Source organism: Rhinolophus ferrumequinum, chromosome 21, assembly GCF_004115265.2.
Source record: "Rhinolophus ferrumequinum isolate MPI-CBG mRhiFer1 chromosome 21, mRhiFer1_v1.p, whole genome shotgun sequence".
Taxonomy (NCBI): Eukaryota; Metazoa; Chordata; class Mammalia; order Chiroptera; family Rhinolophidae; genus Rhinolophus; species Rhinolophus ferrumequinum.
In genome coordinates, this window is record NC_046304.1 from 10,940,840 (window position 1) to 10,959,767 (window position 18,928).

Consider the following 18,928-nt stretch of genomic DNA (forward strand, 5'->3'; position numbering starts at 1 on the left):
TCCTTAGGCCACATGACAAACCCTGCTCTGTTGGAATAGGAGGCTTCCACCTCTTCTGGGGTTGGGGCATCAAATCCCAGATCCTCCTTTCTGGGGCCTTTAGGGCCTCTGGGAGGTGGAGAATCCCCCACTCAACATCCCCTGATGGGCTCAGGGTCACTGGGGCTGGAGGTCACCAGCCCAGTGCCCCATATCCCAACACCAACCATTCTGAAGCCCAGCTGTCAGAGCCAGGGGGTGTGGAAACCACCTAGGCCACTCCTCATTTCACCACGGAGGGGAACTCAAGCCCAGAGAAAGCATGAGACTTTCCCAAGGTCACACGACTGGTTTGCAACCAGTTCTTGTGAAGGTCCAGAAGCCTTTGAAGCAGAGCTGCACAGAAGCCACTGGTATTAACCAAATTTTGGTCACCTATAGCAGCAACTTTCAGGAAGAGGACCTTCTGGAATAATCCTGAGAAAGAGGAGTGTCTCAGATAGAAATCGTGGAAAGGAGTCATGGGGATTCACTGAGGAAGGGGCTCGTCATGGATCGGTTTCTTGAAAGAGGGTAGAGGACATTAGGGCTTCTGCTCTAACACAACTCTAGGGGCAGCAGTCATCTTATCTTCTGGTAAATGCTGCCCCCTAGAGTTCTGTCTCGGTGCTGTGTACGGCCTCTCGGGGAAGGGATTAATGCAGTGGGGGTCAGAGAAGTCACAGAAGGTCCAGGTTATAGCGGTTCCCAAGTCTGAATTGATGGACCACTCCAGACCTACCAAACCAGAATCCTTGTGACTGGTGCTTTTCTACCAGGGAAAGTCTTTGGGTTTAGGAAAAAGTCTGGGCTCACTAAGTCAGAGAGTAACCGGGACATATGGCTTGGGTGGGAAATTCTGCAGGCAGTTCTAGCCCTTAGGCTTGGGAAGAGGTGCCTGTACCCCTGAAAGCATTTCCCAGAGGTAGGTAGCCCCCGAGTCTGGGGGGAGATTGGCAGCTGGGCGTGGGAGCTGAGGGGCGGCACCTGTCTCAGCCGGGCCTCACTTCCTGGGGAACTGGCCCGGCCTCGCCTTCTCCAGCTTTTGGCGCCGCTCGAGGGGGATCTCCTGGAGGTTGATGCCGTGGTTGCTGGCCCTGTGGGGAAAGGGAAGTGGCCTCAGGGATCCAGAATGGGGGCGAGGGAGGGCAGGGCCCAGGTCCTCGCTACTTCACGGCTGGGCGGGGTCAGACACACGGAGGAAGGCAGGGAGAAGGGCCCGTCCGCCTGTGCCCATCCCTCGTAACTCGTCCCGCCCACAGAGGCCGGCTCCTCACCCCGGTTGCAGGTCAGGTGGTTTAGGAATGGGCTTGTTGAAGCCCTGTCTGCCCACCAGCCAGTACGTTTCCTCTGTGCCCTTGCCCTGGGAAGACACGGGGAAGGGGAGGATTTAGGAGTGCTGGGGTGAGGGTGGGTGGATCTGGACGTCTAGGTGGAACCCGGGTCCGGCGTGGCAATCTGTCTCCCAGCCCGCGCCCAGGAGGGGGCGTGCCGGCCTCACCTTCAGCTCCGTGCGGCCTCGAACCTCAGTCTGGAAGCCCTCATCTAGAGCGCGGAGGATCCGTACTGTGCTCATGTTCACGTGGATGCGGTAAGCTGGGGCGACAAGGGATGCCGTGAGCTCCGGAATCACCTCCCGGGTCCCCTCCCGGCCGTTCCCTCCCTGGGCCCCGCGATGTCGGCCTACCTCCCCCAGTCCCTCCCAACCCCTTCACACTCACGCAGCCCTGTGGACTCCATGCGCGAGGCTGTGTTGACCGTGTCCCCAAACAGGCAGTATCGCGGCATGGTGAGGCCCACCACTCCCGCCACGCACGGGCCTGTGGGGAAGCGTTGGCTTGGCGGGCTGGCCCGGCCTGGGCTGAAGCTGGTGGCTGGGTGGTTTTAGCACCCCATAATCTCTACCGGCTCCTCAAAGACACTCTTAATGTACCCTCTTAATTACAGCGGAGTGCCTGGTATGCAATGGTGGCTTCAACAAGCCCTCCATCCCCTCCACCCCAACCCCGAGTTAGCCTTCCATCTGGGAAATCTGGAGCTGGGCCCAGGGGGTGGGGGTGGGGGGTGGGGAGTTACCCGAGTGCAGGCCAATGCGAATGCGAACGGACATATCAGGCATGTGGCGCATGCGGAAGGAGCCCACAGCGCTAAGGATGTCCAGTGCCATGTTGGCAATCTCTGCTGCGTGCCGCTGCCCATTCCGCTGGGGCAGCCCAGAGGCCACCATATAGGCGTCCCCAATTGTCTCCACCTGAGGAAAGGGGTTGTACGAATTCAGTACTGAGCACCCCACTCCCCCAAAGTGATTGTCCCTTGTCAGGAGAATTAAACTGCGTTTAGTGCATATATCCTGGGGAATGCTCCAGCTGGGGGACTGAGCTGGGGACTGACAGAAGAGATAAGGAACAGGAGGGCTGGAAAAGAGGACTGGGCTGGTGGCCTGGGGGCTGAGCAGGAAGGGCTGGGCTAGAGGCTGGTGAACCTCAAGGAGGGTTTGTCCTCCACACACCCCACCTTGTACACATCATGGGAGCCAATGATGGCATCAAAGAGTGTGTAAAGGTCATTGAGCAGGTCCACTACTTCGATGGGCTCACTCATGGCTGAGATGGTGGTGAAGCCCACGATGTCACTGAAGTACAGTGTCACCTCCTCAAAATACTCGGGCTCCACAGATGTCCCCATCTTCAGAGCCTCAGCCACAGACCTAGGGATGGCAGGTGGTGAGATTACCCGGAGGCCACCCCAGTCTGGTTGGATTCCAGCTGCCCTCCCCACGCAGCTCTCCCCACTGGCACCCACGGAGGCAGCATCTGCGTGAGCAGCTGGTCTGTCTTCTGCTTTTCCAGCTCCAGCTCCTCCGTGCGCTCACGAATCAGGTCTTCCAGGTTACTGGAGTACTGCTCTAGCATCCGCAGCATTGAGTCAATGATGTTGGTCTTCCGGCCCTTGTTGATGCTCTTGAACTAGTGGTAGGAGGAAGCTGGTGGGGCTGCTGAGGACCTGGGCTGCCATGCTCCTCTCATGGGTCTGTATTATGCCTGATTCTCTCCCCCACCCATTCTTCTTCAACTCATCAGTGCCCAGCCCCCAGGTTTGCATATATTATTAGCAGGCACACAGGAAATGGGGGTTCCACAAGGTCAGCTGTACTCAGCTAGTACTTGACAGGGCACTGGAACCAACGCAGCCTTTGTCCTCCCAGGCCAACGGTCTTTCTGCTACACTAGGCCAAGCACATACTTGGTTCTCAATAAATTTTGAGTTGAATTAAATATTTCTCCCACCCAGAGCTCCATCTCCCACTCCAAAGGCCTCCACAGTCCCCTCTTCTAACTCTGCCCCCACTTGGTCCTCAGATTACCCCTTAGCAAGAAGCCTGGAAGATCAGAAATCCTGCCAGCCTGCCTTTCTGAAACGTCCCTAGGTTGCTGACAAGTGGCCAGCCCAGCCCTTGCCGGATCCCAGCCCCTAACCAGGTCAAAGATGCGGTCCATGGAGGGCCGAAGGTCCGGCTGCTCTGCCCAGCACTGTTTCATCAACTGGATGCACTCCATGGGCGCCTGGTCCATGGTAACCACGGGTCGGCACGGCGGAGGGGGGCTCTGCACTCTCTGCACCACTTCTGGAGGCATGAGGGAGCCATGAGTGGGAGTGTGCCAGAACAGAAGCCACCTCTGACTCTGGCCTGACTGTTGAAGCCCAAGATGGGGGGAATGGAAACGGGTCCTTTAAATCAGAGCTTCAGTAGTTGGGGAAGTGTTGTGCGGAAGGGAGTTGCTGGGAGAAACAAGGGAACCCTGAACCCTGGAGGGCAGGGGCCAGTAAGAGGTGACAGGCAGAGACTAACATTTATTACACATAAGAAAAATAAGGGTTAGGGTGATCAAGAAGTTTGCTGAGTCCTATAGATGATAAGTAATATGGATTTGATCCATATCCAACGGTTCTCTCCTCCCCTTCCCCCCACCCTGCTTCCTCTCTGGGGCCCCTAAGAACCAGAGAAGAGACTGTTCCATTGGTTGGTGGAGCGCGTTGAAGTCCAGGATCTGGACAGAGGAAACCACTGAGGAGGTCTAGGTGCCTAAGAGCCTCTCCCTCCAATCCTGATCCTTGGCTTTCCACTGCCCTGACTCTTCAGACCTCATCTTTAAGGGAGGCCCACAAGTCTCAGAACTGGACTTTAGGGAAAGGAGCGAGGCTGGGTCTGGCCAGGCTCCGCCTAACAGCAGGGTGCCTTTGTAGCCCAAACGCCACGGTAGGGACGGCCATACCCTCCGGCGTCAGCTCCAGCATTGCGTAGGGGGCGCTGCGGCACACGACCTCCTGCATGATGATGCCCAGGCTAAAGACATCGCCTGCCAGCGTTCCCCGGCGCTCCAGGGCCGGGTCCCGAAGCAGCTCCGGGGCTGTCCATAGCTGGTCTGGGGACGGGAAAGAGGGCGTGGGCATACGGAGGGCCTGGGGGAAGCTGGGGACAGACCCCGCATCACCTTCACCAGAAAGCACAGGCTCGTACCCACTCCCAACCCCCCAGCCGGAGTCTGGCCCTGCTGCCTGCAGCTATCCCCAGAGAAAACTACCAAAAACCAAAATCGGGTATCAGAAAAAGCCCAGTTCTCACAAATAGGCCCCGCTCAGTAGACAAAGCTGTGCCCAGAGAAAACTCCGCCTCTTGGACACAAGCCCCGCCCTTAGGCAAAGCCCCCCATAGAGCAGACAGTTGCACCGGCAGGAGCTCCGCCGCTCAGGCACAACTCCCGCCCCCTCACAATGCCCCCGCCTCCTGGTTACACAGTCCGCCGTCCTCATCTCAGAGGTCACAAAATCTTTTAGGTAGCAGGAGTCACGTCCAGTGGGTGTGAAGTGGAGAGAATGCGAGGGCGGAGGGAGGGAGGGAAGGAAGGGCCCTTGAAATAATGAGGATCCCGGGGGACGCTCGTCTGCGCCGGAGGCAGCCGTGGAATCCTACCCTCCGCGCTGGGAGGCTCTGGTAACACCCTCTGGGCTTCCAGCAGTCGCCCGTGGCCGTGGTCCGTGACTTTAAGCACGAACCTTCCGTCCACCACGCAGTTCCGTGACTTAAGTCGCCCATGGGCTACGCCTCGATGGTGCAGATACCTCATTCCCTGGTAAGGGTGGGATAAGAGGCAACCTCAGCCCGCGGTTCCCCTGCCGTCTGCTCCCCGCACCCCCACCCCTGCCTTTTTCCATCACCTATCCCCCACACCTTGATGAGGTCCAGTAGGAGGGAGGACTTGAACATCCAGTCCAGCTTTATGTCTCTCTGGGCGAGAAGGTCGTGGAGGGAGCCGCGGGCACAGTGCTCTGAGACCACAGCCAGCATGCCTTCTCTGGGGGCCGCGGTGCTGTCAGCTCTTCCAGCCAGGAAGAGCCCCAGGTAGAGGGCTATGTTCTCGTGGCGGAGCTCCCGGAGCTGAGAGGGGGAAAGTGTACAGGCATTTTCTGCCCTGGGAGCAAGGTGGGGAGGAGGCTATTTATTATTCAGGTCTGTTTTTGAGTATCCAAACTCGGAAGATGGGATAAAAATGGTGAATGGAAAGTCTCTAGGGCATGTAGGGGGGCTTTCTTCTACAGATTACTTCTTTCTCTGGAAAAGACAACATCGTCAAAGGTCACTGCTCAGATTCTGAGTGTGGTTTAGTTTAAAGTTATGAATGAAAAGACACCCTTGCACTGGTCATCAGGACCCAGGCAGGTTTTGATTTATTAACCATCCGACTTTGAACTGCCCCAATCTTAAGGAAAAACACCTCATGTAGGAGAAAGCCCTGGCACCACCACCCTCCCCTTCTGATGTAACAGCCTTTGGGGTGAGAACCAGGGAGAAGCTGCACTGCTTTCAGAAAACGCCAGGAATGGCTTGTGCTGGTGAGTTGGCCCACGGCTGCTTTGCTTGGTTATATCATCGTGTCAGCTATGATATAACTGAGACTTCCACCTTCCCCAAGTTCAGAAAGTAGGGATTGAGTAGTCAAGCTGTGGTCCCAGAGAGCCATCAACAAAGCCACACCCACTCCACAGGACAGAGGCCCTTACTATCTGGGCATGCTGGGAAAATGGGCGCTAGCAGGTAACTGGTGCCTTTTCTAGCGTTCCTTTGGTTCAATAAAAGGCTTCTTTTCATCTTAAATGTTTTTTGCTGATAAATGGTGATTTAGTCCGTTGACCCACACAGGTAAGTCCACTTAAGTCATTCTGCAGCTATGACCAAGAGCTTCTCTGGAGACATCACAGAAGGAGGCCGGGCCAAGGCTCTATGGTGTTAGGGGTAAGGGGGGCATTAAGGTTGGAAGGACAAGAATGAGCCAGTTTATAGCCTCCTTGCCAACTTTTCACTTCACTCAGTATGCATCAACTACGCCGTTCTGCATGAATGGCCTGGCAGAACTAGAAACTCATTTTTCACTTTCTATCATTTACCCAACAAACACTCTATCGAGTCTTTCTAACATTCCAGACACTGTGATGGGTGCTGGAAACACAATGGATGGGGCAAGGGAAGCCCTCGCTCAACTTACAGTCTAGTGAGGGGGACAGATAAGAAATAATCAAGCACACAGATGAACATACAATTGCAAATTAGGGCAAGCACATAAAGGAAAGAACTAATATTATGGGAGATCATACTGGGAACCTGCATTAGAGAGGAGAGGACACTTCACTGAAACCCCAACCACACTGGGACCTACCTCTGTACCCAACTGAAAAGAGAAGGCAAGGAGGGAGAAATCATGGCCAATCCACACCCCATCATGGGCCCAGCTCTCACCTTGGAGAAAGCTGTCTTGGTGGCTGGGCGGATAGCTATGTGCTGATCCCCTGGGAATCTCTTCAGCCAAACCCAGTCTCCCTGGAGCAGAGATGGGAGTAGTGAACTCAGTTTCTTAAAATCCCACAATGGGAAGAGCCCTAGAGCCCCCTTTTCCACCGGCCCATTTCCCCAGAACACATCTTCCATGTGACAAAGAGTGTCAGGAGCCAGGGGTTTGATGTCTGCCAGTCCACTTCACAGCTAGCTGGGTAGAGCCCACCCCTAGGTAAGAGATGCAGAAGGCCTGAATGGCTGTCCTCACCACCCCAGATATGTTCATCAACAACCCTATTAAGCGAGCCATTACCACCACAAATGTCATTGAAATCACAGCCCTCACCACTATCCGTTGCAATGAGGGAGCACTGTGCTGGGAGTCAGGAGTCTGGGTAGATCAGGCTTTATTATAGACTAAATATGAAGTAAAGGCAGCTCCCCTCCAGGCTATGGGCTTCATTGTCCTCAGCTGTTGGCAGGGCTGGCTCATGGGTATACAACCTGTGCAGTCACACAGGGCCCCATGCTCAGAAGGGCCTGAACTTGGTTCAATGATCTGCTGTTGTCATCTTGAACGAACAAGGGGCCTTTCATTTTTATTTTGCCCTAGTCCTTGTAGCTGGCTTTGTCTATTGATAAGGGATTTGGATGAGAAGAGAATTTGCGGGTTTGACACTGACCCCTAAAAAGCATTTGGAAATAAACATGGAGACATTTTCAATTGTCACAAAACTGAGGGCTATGTTTAGTAAATAGGGCCAGAGATAGGTGACACTAAACATCCTTCAAGGCACAGGGTAGTCCCATATAGGGAAGAACAACCTTCCCAAAATGACAAATGACAATAGTGCTCCTCAGAAATGGCTATAATGGCCTCTACAGTGACATACTAAGAGTCTCTGCATTCTCCCTGTGACCTGACACCCAGGAGCTCTAAATATCCCCTCCCCTCTTGATTAGCTGAGCTCTCTCTCTCAGCTCTCCCTGAATTTGTTCTCATTATCTCCCACCAATCCCATCACATTCAGATTTGCTGACCCCATAGTTAACATCCTCATGCCCTTTTATGACTTTCTTTTCCCCCTGTAACGCTTGCTTTTCCTGAGTCTGGTTGGAATTGGGTGGAAATGCTGGGTTGGGCCGAGACATGGATCTGGCTTGAGGCAGGTGTAGCCCCATCTGGAAACTCCCCATCCTGAACAATCCACGTCCTAGAAATGTCTTTTTTGGGACCAGGGACATCCCAGATGTCCCTCTGCCCCAACTTTTCCAGGGAGGCCTGTGCCCTTCAGTAACCTGAAGGCTTATCACTGAGGGGGCAGGGCCGGGGCTCCCAACAGGGTGGGGAATGGTTTCATTGGCTACACCAGGCTGCATCCCAGCACAGTTCCCACCAGTCAGGCCTCCAGCCTCTGGGCCACTGTGATTAGCCTTTGGGGAGCCCTCACCTGGATAATGGCTAAGGGAAAATCTTGGGGCAGGAAGAACTGCCGGATGCTCCCCTTTGAGAAATCCATGACCTCTCCCTATATCCTGTTCTAGACTCCTATCCCCATTTCCCGGAGTCAGCAGGATATGACATGACTCCAGAAATAGAGCTCTGCCTCGTTGGGGATGAGGCTCACCTCATAGAGGCCAATGTTGGAGCTATCCGGGGACTGGCTGGGGACGCTGCGAATGTCTGACACACTGCGGGCAGCCAGACTCGACCGACTACCCTGGGCCACCTGGAGGGTAGAGGGCAATGCCAAGGGGTCAAAATATACTCAGTCTTGGGTTGAGGTCAGGCAGAGTTCTGGGGATTAAAGAGAGGAGGGGAAGAAACCTTAATTAGGGAAGGTGATAGTGATATTACTTCCCAAGTGCACAGCACTTTGCAGTTTACAAAACAAACCTACTCATTTTCTAGTTGGAGCATCAACTGCCTCAAGGAAAGCAGTCAGGACAGGGGCTGTGACCCTCATTGCACACATAAGGGCACTGATCTCCAGACCTCAGACCTGGGACAGCGGTAGGGCAGAAACCAGACTGCCTTTAGGCGGGGCTGTGGTGAGAGCTGACCCAGGCAGGGGACCAGATATACAGGGGAGAACAGCTCCCTGTCTCTCCCACCTTTCGAGAGGTACTCCCTTGTGGGGGGAGAAAGGTGATATCGTCCAGAGTCAGGATGATCTTGTTGGGGCCTGAGACCATTTGGATGTGAAGGAGCCGTTGCCTGGTAGGGGAAAGAAGTCATTTCCACAAAGGGGACCATGGTCATGAGAGGAGGCCAGCAGGGGATAAGGTTGGCTCCGGGGAGGGCAGCCATCCCAAACCAGACATCCTCTGGGACTCCGCCAGCCCTCCAGCACCCTCTCCCCTAACCCCTTCCAAAAATATTCTCCCTTCTATCTTGAGTGGACCCAGTGTGCTGTCTTTGCTACACAGTAGCATTTCTGGCAGGTAGAGAGCCAGGCCCATCTACTTACCTTACTTCCCTACTCACCTCACATAATGGGCCAGGAAGGCCCCTGTCAGCCCCATCCCAACCACCAGGAGGAAGCCAATAAAGACGAGGCCAGGCTCCACTCCTAGAGGGGCAGTGAGAAGAGTGACGCTGAGGACGGTGGTGGAGAGGAGGCACCCTTTCTAAGGAGGTAGGCAGTCATGTCAAATCCTGGAGGCTCCAGGAAAGGGGGATGGGAGCGGAGAAAGGGAACTAGAAAAGGTCATGGGTTCTGCAAAGGGGAGCATCTGGGAATGCTAGAAAGGGAGAGTTCATTCTCTTTCACCACTTTGTGGAGGGTCCATGGTGACTGTCCCAGTGGGGGCTAGGGTGTTTGCCCTCACCTCCATTGCAGATGATGTCTGGGTCAAACCAGCAAGAGGGATCAGGCCCAGGCCCTTTTCCCCCTCTAGGGAAATGCACCGGGGCCCCAGCGGAGCGGAGGGAGCCCTGGGTGGGGTCCAGCATGTATGTGGCGAACAGCTCGTCCCCCGCCTCATCTGTGTCCAGCAGCACAAACGGGGCCTCCTCGGCTCCTCCCAGGGCTCGGCAGAACCCTGGGACCTGGGTATCCTGGACATGGCGGGCCACTGCTGCTCCAGACACCCAGCTGCCACCTACAGCAGCCCGAGCTCTTGCCACGGCCCCCGCCAATAAGAAGACTGAGTCATAGATGGTGCCAAAGAGGGGGGCTACCTGGGGAAGGAAAGAAGCGGGGGCTCAGGGTTCCGAGTCACGGCTCATAAATAGAGACTTACTGGCCCTGCTATCCTTTCACTGGGCCCTTCACGCCCTACGTGTATTGGCTGTTCCACACCTCCTAGTTAGTGGTTACCCATATGCCTCCCCGTTGGCTCTCTCTTCCTCTCTCCCATTGGCTACCTCACCCTTTTCCCCACTGACCCTCCCTCTTTTCAGGATTCTTAGGCTCTTTTCACCATTGGTTAATTCTAATTCTCCATGATCTACAGATCCTCTCTTCCCTTTCCTGTTGTTTGCCCTGAATATAATTTTAATATTATTACCTACCACTCACCTAAAAGCCTTCTTTCCCATCTTTTGGTTAGCTTCTATTTTCTATTTTTCCTTCTTTTCATTCCCCAAGGCCTCATCGAGCCTATTCCCAGTTCCATCTCTCACAGTGTCAGGCAGTGTGTAAAGCATTAGGGATATAGTGGTGTAAGGACAGAGTCCCTGTCTCAGGGAATCTTTCATCTAGTGTGGGAGACAGGGAAATCAAGGCAGTGCAATGAGTGACGGTAGAGGTAACTGAGGGAGCTGTGGAGACAGGAAAGAGAGCCCCAACCCAGGCTCAGGGAGGAGGGGGAGGCTTTCAAAAGAAGTAATCATCCCCCAGGGGATGAGGGACTGGGGGAGAGTTGGTGCAGGAGAGAGGGAACAGTACACCTGCAACTACTGTACCTACGGCAGAAGAAGCCACTGGGAAGCTTTGAACAGAGGTGTGACACTGTCAGATTTCTGAAGTTCAATCTGATTGTTAGGTGGAAAAGGCCTGGGGCAGGTAAATGTTGAAACAGAGATCATTTGGGAGATTTTGTTTTGAGATTCGGGCCAGAGATGCTGTGACCTGAACCAGGGCAGTGGCAGTGAGAATAGAGAAAGTGGATGGATTCAAATAACCTTTAGGAAGTAAAAGAGACAGGACTCGATGTCTGATTTGGCAGAAAGGGTTAAAGGAATCAAGGGTGACTCCCACGGGTCTCATGTGGGCAGACAGGTAGAAGGCTATGTACTCCCTGAGAACTGAAGGTTTGTTCCACCACTTTGTCCACCCGCTTTCTCCACCTGCCCTCCATCCCACCACTGTTCCTCACTCTTGTTCTCCTCTTCTTATTGACTGTTCCCATCCTTTCTCCCACTGGCTACCGAATCCTCTTCGAGGAGATGAGGGGCATTGGTGGGGAATATTTCACACACACACACACACACACACACACACACACCCCCGACTCATAGCCCTCTCGCATGTGCAACCCTTTGAGTAGAGCCTTTGTACTGGTTAGTTTACTGCCCACTGACATCTAAATTCCCTTCTATCTTAGTGGTTCATAGCCCCTCTTTTATGAATGCAGTGGAGCTAGATGGTCTGAACTGGGATTCTGGGTTCTCAGGGAATCCTGGGTGTTAGCTGATTTGGGAGTAATAAGCTGTGGGTCTAAATGGTTATGGAAGCCCCTGGATCCACCTAGGAGGGACCTTTCTGCTTCTCACAAGAGGTCAAGGCTCTCAAAAAGTTAAGACCACCAGATGGGCTGCAGTGGGAACACCTCCGAACTGGGCATGGAGGTTGGTTGGGCATCCTCCCCCCTTCCTGCTCTTTTAAGAACACCGGCTGTTTATTATAGACTGTCTGTTGTGGTGGTGCTGGAAGTGAGTTCACTTTGAAGTAGACTGCAAAAGATGTAGTGTAGAGTTCATTAGCGTTTACTCCTTAGAGCTGTGCTTGAGAGATCTCATTGCAGTCTCTCTGGAAGCAATCCCAATACACTAAGTGCCCCAGGCAAGACCAGAGCCTCTACATTACCCAGAAAACTCCAGAACAGGTGGAGCTACTAGTTATTCTCTCCCTATTGGCGTCCTCCTCTCTCCCAGTGACTCCATCCTCCTTACTCCATCGACTCTACTTGCTTCTCTTCCCATTGCTTCCAGCCTTCTCTCCTCTCTTTGGCTATCCTCTGCTTTCTTCTAGTACGGCTTTCCTCCCCACTTCTCTCCACCCTGGTTCTTCTACCTGCTGCAGATTAAGGTCAGGGGGCAGCTCCTGGTGTACTTGGGCTCTGCGCAGGCTGTCCAGCACGCTGCGTCCTGAGGGACAGTGGCGCGTGAGGGTGAGCACCGCGTCGTGGGCCCTCCGAAGCTGTGAGCTGTTGGCCAGCAAGGCCAAGGCCTCCCGGCCTGGGGACAAGGCGTAGTGGAGGGTGTCAAAAGGCAGGAAGACCAGGGAACCATCGGCCAGGCCCAACTCCTCTGCAGCCTCCAGTAGGCAGCGCTGCTCCTCGCCTCCCAGCAGCACAGAGTGCATCACCATGATCACTGCTGCGGACAGAGATTCCTCTTGCTGCTCCGCCCGCTGCGGGACCGACTACCGACCTCCCCGCCCCCTGCCGGGAGCCTACCTCTGACTCTGGGCCCGTCCTGGACCCTTCTCAGGGCCTCCCGGGCTCCAGACAGGTCAGAGTGTCCCATGGCGGTCACCAGGGCAACAGGCAGACCCCGGGCCCTGAGTGCCGTTGCTAGTGAGCGACCTGCCTCTACCCACAGATCCTGGGGAGCGGTGACCAGGGCCACGCGTGCCCAGCGGAAGGCGCGAAGGAGGGCGTAGAGGGCATCCGCTGCGGGCGTCACGGCGGGGGCCGTCGCGCCCGCCACCCGTGTCCCCGGGCAGCCCCAGGGCACCAGTACGACCCCCTCCTCTTGGGCTAATAGCTCCGCCGGCCGGCAGGCTGCAGGGTTCACCGGACCCACGAGACCCGAGACACGGGCCACCGCGGAAGACACCGCCTTCAGCGAGCCGGCCGTCCGGCACGGCTCCGGCAGCAGCGCGATCTCGAAGCGGGGACCACCTTCCATGGCTGGGTCGTGGTTCAGGCGGGCGGCGGCCAGCCGGGCGGCCAGGTCCGGGCGGGCACGGGCGAAGATGGGGTCGCAGGTCCAGGGGCCCAGCACCCCCACTGTGAATACGGCGGAGAGGGCGGAAGGCGGCAGGAGGAGGAGGACGAGCAGCAGCAGCAGCAGCAGGAACCGGAGCCTAGGCCGGGGCCAGGGCAGCGCCCGGGGCAGGCCGGGCAGGGATGGAGCCCCTGACTCTGGGGCGCAGAGACGGAGGTCCGGAAGGCCCCACGCTAAGAGGGTGCAGAAGGTCATTGCCGGCTTCTGTGAGCATAAACAGAGCAGGGAGAGCAGACGAATCTACCCCACACCCCAGAACTCTCTCAGGGCTTTCTCCCCAACTCCCAGTTTCTCAAAGCCCAGTTAACCCATGGTGTAGCTCCACTTCCACACCCCTCTCCTCAGGCTTGACCGACTAGATGGGGGTCAAGGGCATGGCCTGGAAACCCACTGCATCCCACCTCCTGTTATCCCGTCGTCTGTCCCGCCCCCTTCGTCAGAGCTGTCAATGGGGGTCAGTGAAGACACGCCCACCCCCTCCTTAGATCGATCCCAGGCAGAAGGGACCCGTATCCATGCGGGGTGCATTTGCCACTCACGGGAAAGTCCGAGGCTCAGGCCCAAGGCCCGGGTGAGGGGGTCACACGCCCTCCCACAGGTCTCCTTTGCAGCCCAGGCCAGGGCGAGGAGGGGCAGGGGGGAGGGGTAAGAGCTGGCCGAACCCTTAATCTCCCAAAGCTGATTAGGGCCCCTTAATCAGGCAGGGAGGGGCTGGAGGAGGATGGGACACCCTGGGGCGGGATCCGTCCTGACTTCCAGGCAGTCAATCAGGTTATTTCCCCTCCGTGCCTTCCCCCACCCCCACAACCCCCATCATAAAAGCAGCTGCAGGTCCCCCTTTTAGGCTGCTGCCACACTACCCTGCTCAGCATGGAAAGCAACAATATGTGCCCCTGGACACCTGTGGGTGATCAGTCCTGGGGTGGGGGTTCTCTCAATCCTATTTCTGACGATCTTCTGTTTCCAGTTTGCCAGCCCAGTCCAAGCCCCCTCCCTTGGCTGGCAAAGTCTAAACCTCAGAGACCAAACGCAAACCAATCTACCTGCCCCTCTCCTGTTCACTCTTGATTCTTGGAGCTCCACTTCTTCATGCCTAGAAAACCATTAGTTTGGCCTTGGGAAGGCAGAACCCCACGAAGTAATAGAAAAAGCTCTGGCCTTGGGCAGACGGGTATAAATTCCTCCTTCCTAGCTTCGTGACCTTGGGAAAATTGCTGAATTTCTTAATTACCTGTGACAAGAATATAGTTGCCTGGAGGACAAAAATGAATAAGACAATTTTAAAGAAGATCTTGATGGGCTACTTGCCCTACCATATATCAAAATTTATTCCAAAGCTATAATAAGACACTATAGTATTGATGCAAGGATAAACAAATTGACCAATGGAACAGAGTAGAGAGAACTGAAACAAACCCAGCAAAAATGTAAATTTGATGTATGGAGAACTGGACATTTCTGACCAGTGGGGAAAAAAATGAGCTATTCCACAAATGGAGCTGATTAGTTAGCCATATGGGAAGGAGAAGGAGCAGATAGGATTAGACCCCCATATCACACTATATAAAATCAATTCCAGGTTAAAGATATACATAAAAACAAAATTTAAAAACTTTTTTTATGAACCCTTTTTTTTAATTATTGTTAGTTTCAGGTGTACAAAACAACGTAGTGACTAGACATTTACACACCTCACAAACTGATAACAAGTCTACTACCCATCTGATATTGTACATATGGGCCATCTGACATCATACGTAGTTCAAAACTTAAAAACTTTTAAGTGAATCATTTTTCCACCAAAGATTGGATAAAGCAAGAATCATCAGTAGATGCTAAAGCTAGGGAGAAATTTTGATGAGGAGCAGGATATTTGCATGTCTTAAAGTATCTCCCTAAGATTGCTTATAAATTGGAAGGGATCAAGAAAAAAAAAAGAAAGAAAAGAAAGCAGTAATTATACAGTGGAGAAATTGGGCAACACTTTAACCAGGTGATCAAAATTAACCAATGAGGGTCATACAGCTATTGTGTGTCTCCAGATGTGATATTCTGAAAAAGGCAAAAAACTACTTCTATGTAATACTGCATACTGTGTTTCCCTGAAAATAAGACCTAGCGAACAATCAGCTCTAATGCGTCTTTTGGAGCAAAAATTAATATAAGACCCAGTATTATATTATATTATATTACCCGGTCTTATATTATAATAAAATAAAACCCGGTCTTATATTATAGTAAAATAAGACCAGGTCTTATATTAATTTTTGCTTCAAAAGATGCATTAGTGCTAATTGTCTGGATAGGTCTTATTTTTGGGGGAAACACGGTAGATGCAATACTGCACAATACTGCACCTGTGCAGTGTTCCAGCCAAGAGTGCATTTCATAAATCTAATCACGAGGAAACAGATAAAAACAAAATAAGGAATATTGTACTAAAAAAGGGAAGGGGACGGTATTCTTTTAAAATGTCAATATCATAAAAGAAAAATCAAGGCTGAGGAACTGTTCCTGATTAGAGGAAGCTAAGAAAGACATGACAACTAAATGTAATACATACCCCTACTTTGGATCCTGTACTATAGGGTTTTAAAAACTGCTATAAAGGTATAGGCTTTATAAGGTTATAACAATGCTATGAAGAACAACATCATAATTGTCAACTGACAAAATTGGGATGTGAATGAGAGATTTGATAAAAATATTTTATCTATGTAAATTTATGAAGCTGATAACTGTATTATAGTTATATTAGAGAATATTCCTATTTGTAGAAAATACACACTGAAGTATTTAGATGTAAAGCACCATAATGTATGTAACTTACCCTCAAATAATTCAGAAAAATGTATATATTATGCCAGATATATTATATATATGTTGCATATATTATATATATCAAATGACAAACAACTGGGGTAAAATGTTAACAATAGGTGATACTTGGTAAATTGTATATGAGAGTTCTTTGTACTATTTTCATTTTTGCAAACTTTTTAAGTTTGAAATTATTTCCAAATAAAAAGTTAATTAAAAAAACTTTTAGATAAAAAGGAGACTATATCAATTTAGGATAGGAGAGGAGTTCTTAAACAAGACACAAAATACAAACCATAAAGGAAAAGATTGATACATTTGGAAATATTGAACTTAAATTTTCTAGTCAAAAAGCATATCACAAAGAGAAAACGTAAGTCAAAGACAAGAATGTATTTGCAAAACATTAAAAAATGGTTAGTGGGGAGGCCGGATGGTTCAGTTGGTTAGAGCATGAGCTCTCAACAACAAGGTTTCGGGTTCAATTCCCACATGGGATGGTGGGCCGCTCCCCTGCAACTAAAGATTGAAAACAGCAACTGGACTAGGAGCTGAGCTGCGCCCTCCACAACTAGGTTGAAGGACAACGACTTGGAGCTGATGGGCCCTGGAAAAACACACTGTCCCCCAATATTCCCCAATAACATTTTTAAAAAAATGGTTAACATCCAAGATATGAAAAAGAAAACCCAGTAGAAAAATGAGTAAATCATAAGAAAAGCCTAAGGAAAATGCCCAACTTCACTGAAAATCAATGAAATGCAAAATAAAACAATGAAATACTACTATTAACATTCGTCAGACGATGGCAAAAATTAAATGACAATACCAAGTGTTGGCGTGGATAGGAGAAAACACAAACCCTACATGTTGGTGACAACAGTGTAATTTGTGGGATGTTTGGCAATGCTTAGTAGAGTTGAAGCATTTTCACTTGTAGGAACTACCCCAGAGAAACTAACATTTATTTGTGTATGAAGAGACTTGAATAAGGAGTCATTCATCTATTTAAAAAACACTCACTGAATCGCTACTAAGTTACAGGCAGTGTTCTAAACTCTGGGGATACAACAGTGAAAAAAAGTTAAAATCTCATGGGATTTTCTGTATGTTTGAAGTCTTTTATAATTTAAATTTTAAAAAATTTAAATAAAAAATTTCAATGTCTGACCTGTAGTAGAGTCCCAAAATCTAGTAGGTGTCAATGTTCGTTTACATAGTCCCAGGCATCTTACTTTCCGTAAGGGCTATTTCCCCCAAATCTCTCCTCTACTGACACAACATCTCTACTTGGAATCATGGCTGCTCCACCCAACCCTTCCGTTTCACAGATAATGAGACTGAGGCCCAGAGATTAGTTTGGTTTAGGCCATAAACTCCGGTTTTTTTCTAGGGTCTGTGAAGTGACAGATAATGTAAATAGGACTGAGGAGCAGAAGTTTTCAAACTTTTTTCTATTGTGGTAAATGTGTATAATATAAAATTTACCATTTTAGTCATTTTTAATGTACAATTCAGTGGCATTAAATATATTCACGTTGTTTTGCCGCCATCACTATCCATCTCTAAAGCTTTTTCATCATCCCAATCTGAAACTCCTTACCCAGTAAACAATAATTCCCCATTTCTCCCTTCCCCAACCCATGGTATCCACCATTCTACTTTCTGTCTCTGTGAATTTGCCTAATCTAGGAACCTCATATAAGTGGAATCATACAGCATTTGTCTTTTTTGTCTTGCTTATTTTACTTAGCATAATGTCTTCAAGGTTCATCCATATTGCAGCATGTGTCAGCATTTCCTTCCTTTTTAAGGCTGAGTAATATCCCACTGTATGTATACACCACATTTTGTTTATCCACTCATCTGCTCATGGACACTTGGGTTGCTTCCACCTTTTGCCTATTGTGAATAATGCTGCTATGAACATGGGTGTATAAATATCTGTTCAAGTTCCTGCTTTCAAGTTTTTGGGATATATACCTAGAAATGGAATTGCTGGATCATATAATAATTCTATTTCTAATTTTTTGAGGAACTGCCATACTATTTTCCACAGTGGCCGCACCATTTTATGTTTTAGGGGCAGAATATTTTCAATCCATCTTGGTCTTCACGCCAAGGTTACTCAGCCAGACTTCAGCCACCACGGTCGCCCCTCCCTTCCAGTGACCCACATCAGAGCTTGTTTGTTTCTTGTCTGTTGCCTGCTAAATTTGCATTTAGTCTCTAACGTACTGAAGCAAAACACGCCCTCTCACATAAAGGCGGGGCCAGCTCTTAAAGTAGCAGTTAGGCTGGAGTTACCAAAGGGCAGATTTCTATTTAAATCTAACTCCTATAAATAACCTCAACTACAGGTGAAGCTCCTCACCCCCTGCAGGGTCTTGGTTTCTCTCCTCTAGAGGGGGCGGGGAAATATCTTCTGGGATTTTCAGTTCCTCTCCCACTCCCCATAAAGTCATGAAATTTTTTGGAATCACTACAGCAGTAGACAAGGAATAAACGGATTCCTTAAAGTTTAAATGAGGCAAAGGACTTTTTATCTTTTTTATCCATTCTGGTCTGAATCTGAGAGTAGCAGACATGTCCTGAGGGACGTTTGATTTAAAAAAAAAACAAACACAAAACAAAAACAAACAAACAAAACCCAATTCAAGTCATTAGAAAAGAACACTAAATCTAAAAAACAGAAGGCGGAAGCCAGAATTCCATTAAACTGCAGTTTGTAACAGTTAAAGAATGGTGAGGAGGGAACAGAAGTATATCATGTTTCCCTATTAAATTAGAAAATAAATTTTAAATCACCATTTTTTTTTGTTCTTTTTGGCTACAAAAACAATGTATGTTTCTTGTGCAAATTAAAGCATACAAAATTATGTAAGTAAAAAAATTAAAGCCCTGCAATGATAACCACTGTTAACAGCTTTTTAAAATGCATATACTAGAAAATAAATCATTTTATGTACTGCCTTATAATCTGCTTCCCTCAAAAATATTTTATTTTATACTAGTTTTATAAAAAGGCAATACATTTAAATGGTTAAAAAGTAAAGTAAATAAAAAAGAATACAGTGAAAAGC

General features: G+C 50.4%; 1 protein-coding gene across 1 annotated transcript; it reads right to left on the reverse strand.

The window, feature by feature from the left end:
- Positions 1–1,021: 1,021 nt before the first annotated feature.
- Positions 1,022–13,655, reverse strand: GUCY2D (guanylate cyclase 2D, retinal). The gene is made up of 19 exons (XM_033090902.1): positions 13,565–13,655; positions 12,473–13,229; positions 12,088–12,392; positions 9,680–10,031; positions 9,336–9,420; positions 8,963–9,065; positions 8,476–8,577; positions 6,812–6,892; positions 5,249–5,455; positions 4,991–5,147; positions 4,293–4,442; positions 3,495–3,643; positions 2,821–2,984; positions 2,533–2,725; positions 2,095–2,269; positions 1,740–1,838; positions 1,520–1,614; positions 1,296–1,381; positions 1,022–1,115 (listed from the first exon to the last, which is right to left on the reverse strand). Exons 2-19 carry the CDS (start codon positions 13,218–13,220, stop codon positions 1,022–1,024), a joined length of 3,345 nt encoding a protein of 1,114 aa, XP_032946793.1. The 5' UTR covers positions 13,221–13,229; positions 13,565–13,655.
- Between the last annotated feature and the right edge of the window lie 5,273 nt (positions 13,656–18,928).

Bases quoted from the DNA above. Each gene is read 5' to 3' on its own strand.
- GUCY2D (XM_033090902.1), bottom strand. From the start codon at position 13,220: ATGACCTTCTGCACCCTCTTAGCGTGGGGCCTTCCGGACCTCCGTCTC. The intron at 9,066-9,335 runs GTGAGTAGGGAA...TTCCCCTACCAG, and splicing joins TTCCTGGCCCATTATGTGAG to GCAACGGCTCCTTCACATCC. The intron at 5,456-6,811 runs GTGAGAGCTGGG...TCCCCCTCTCAG, and splicing joins CCAAGACAGCTTTCTCCAAG to CTCCGGGAGCTCCGCCACGA.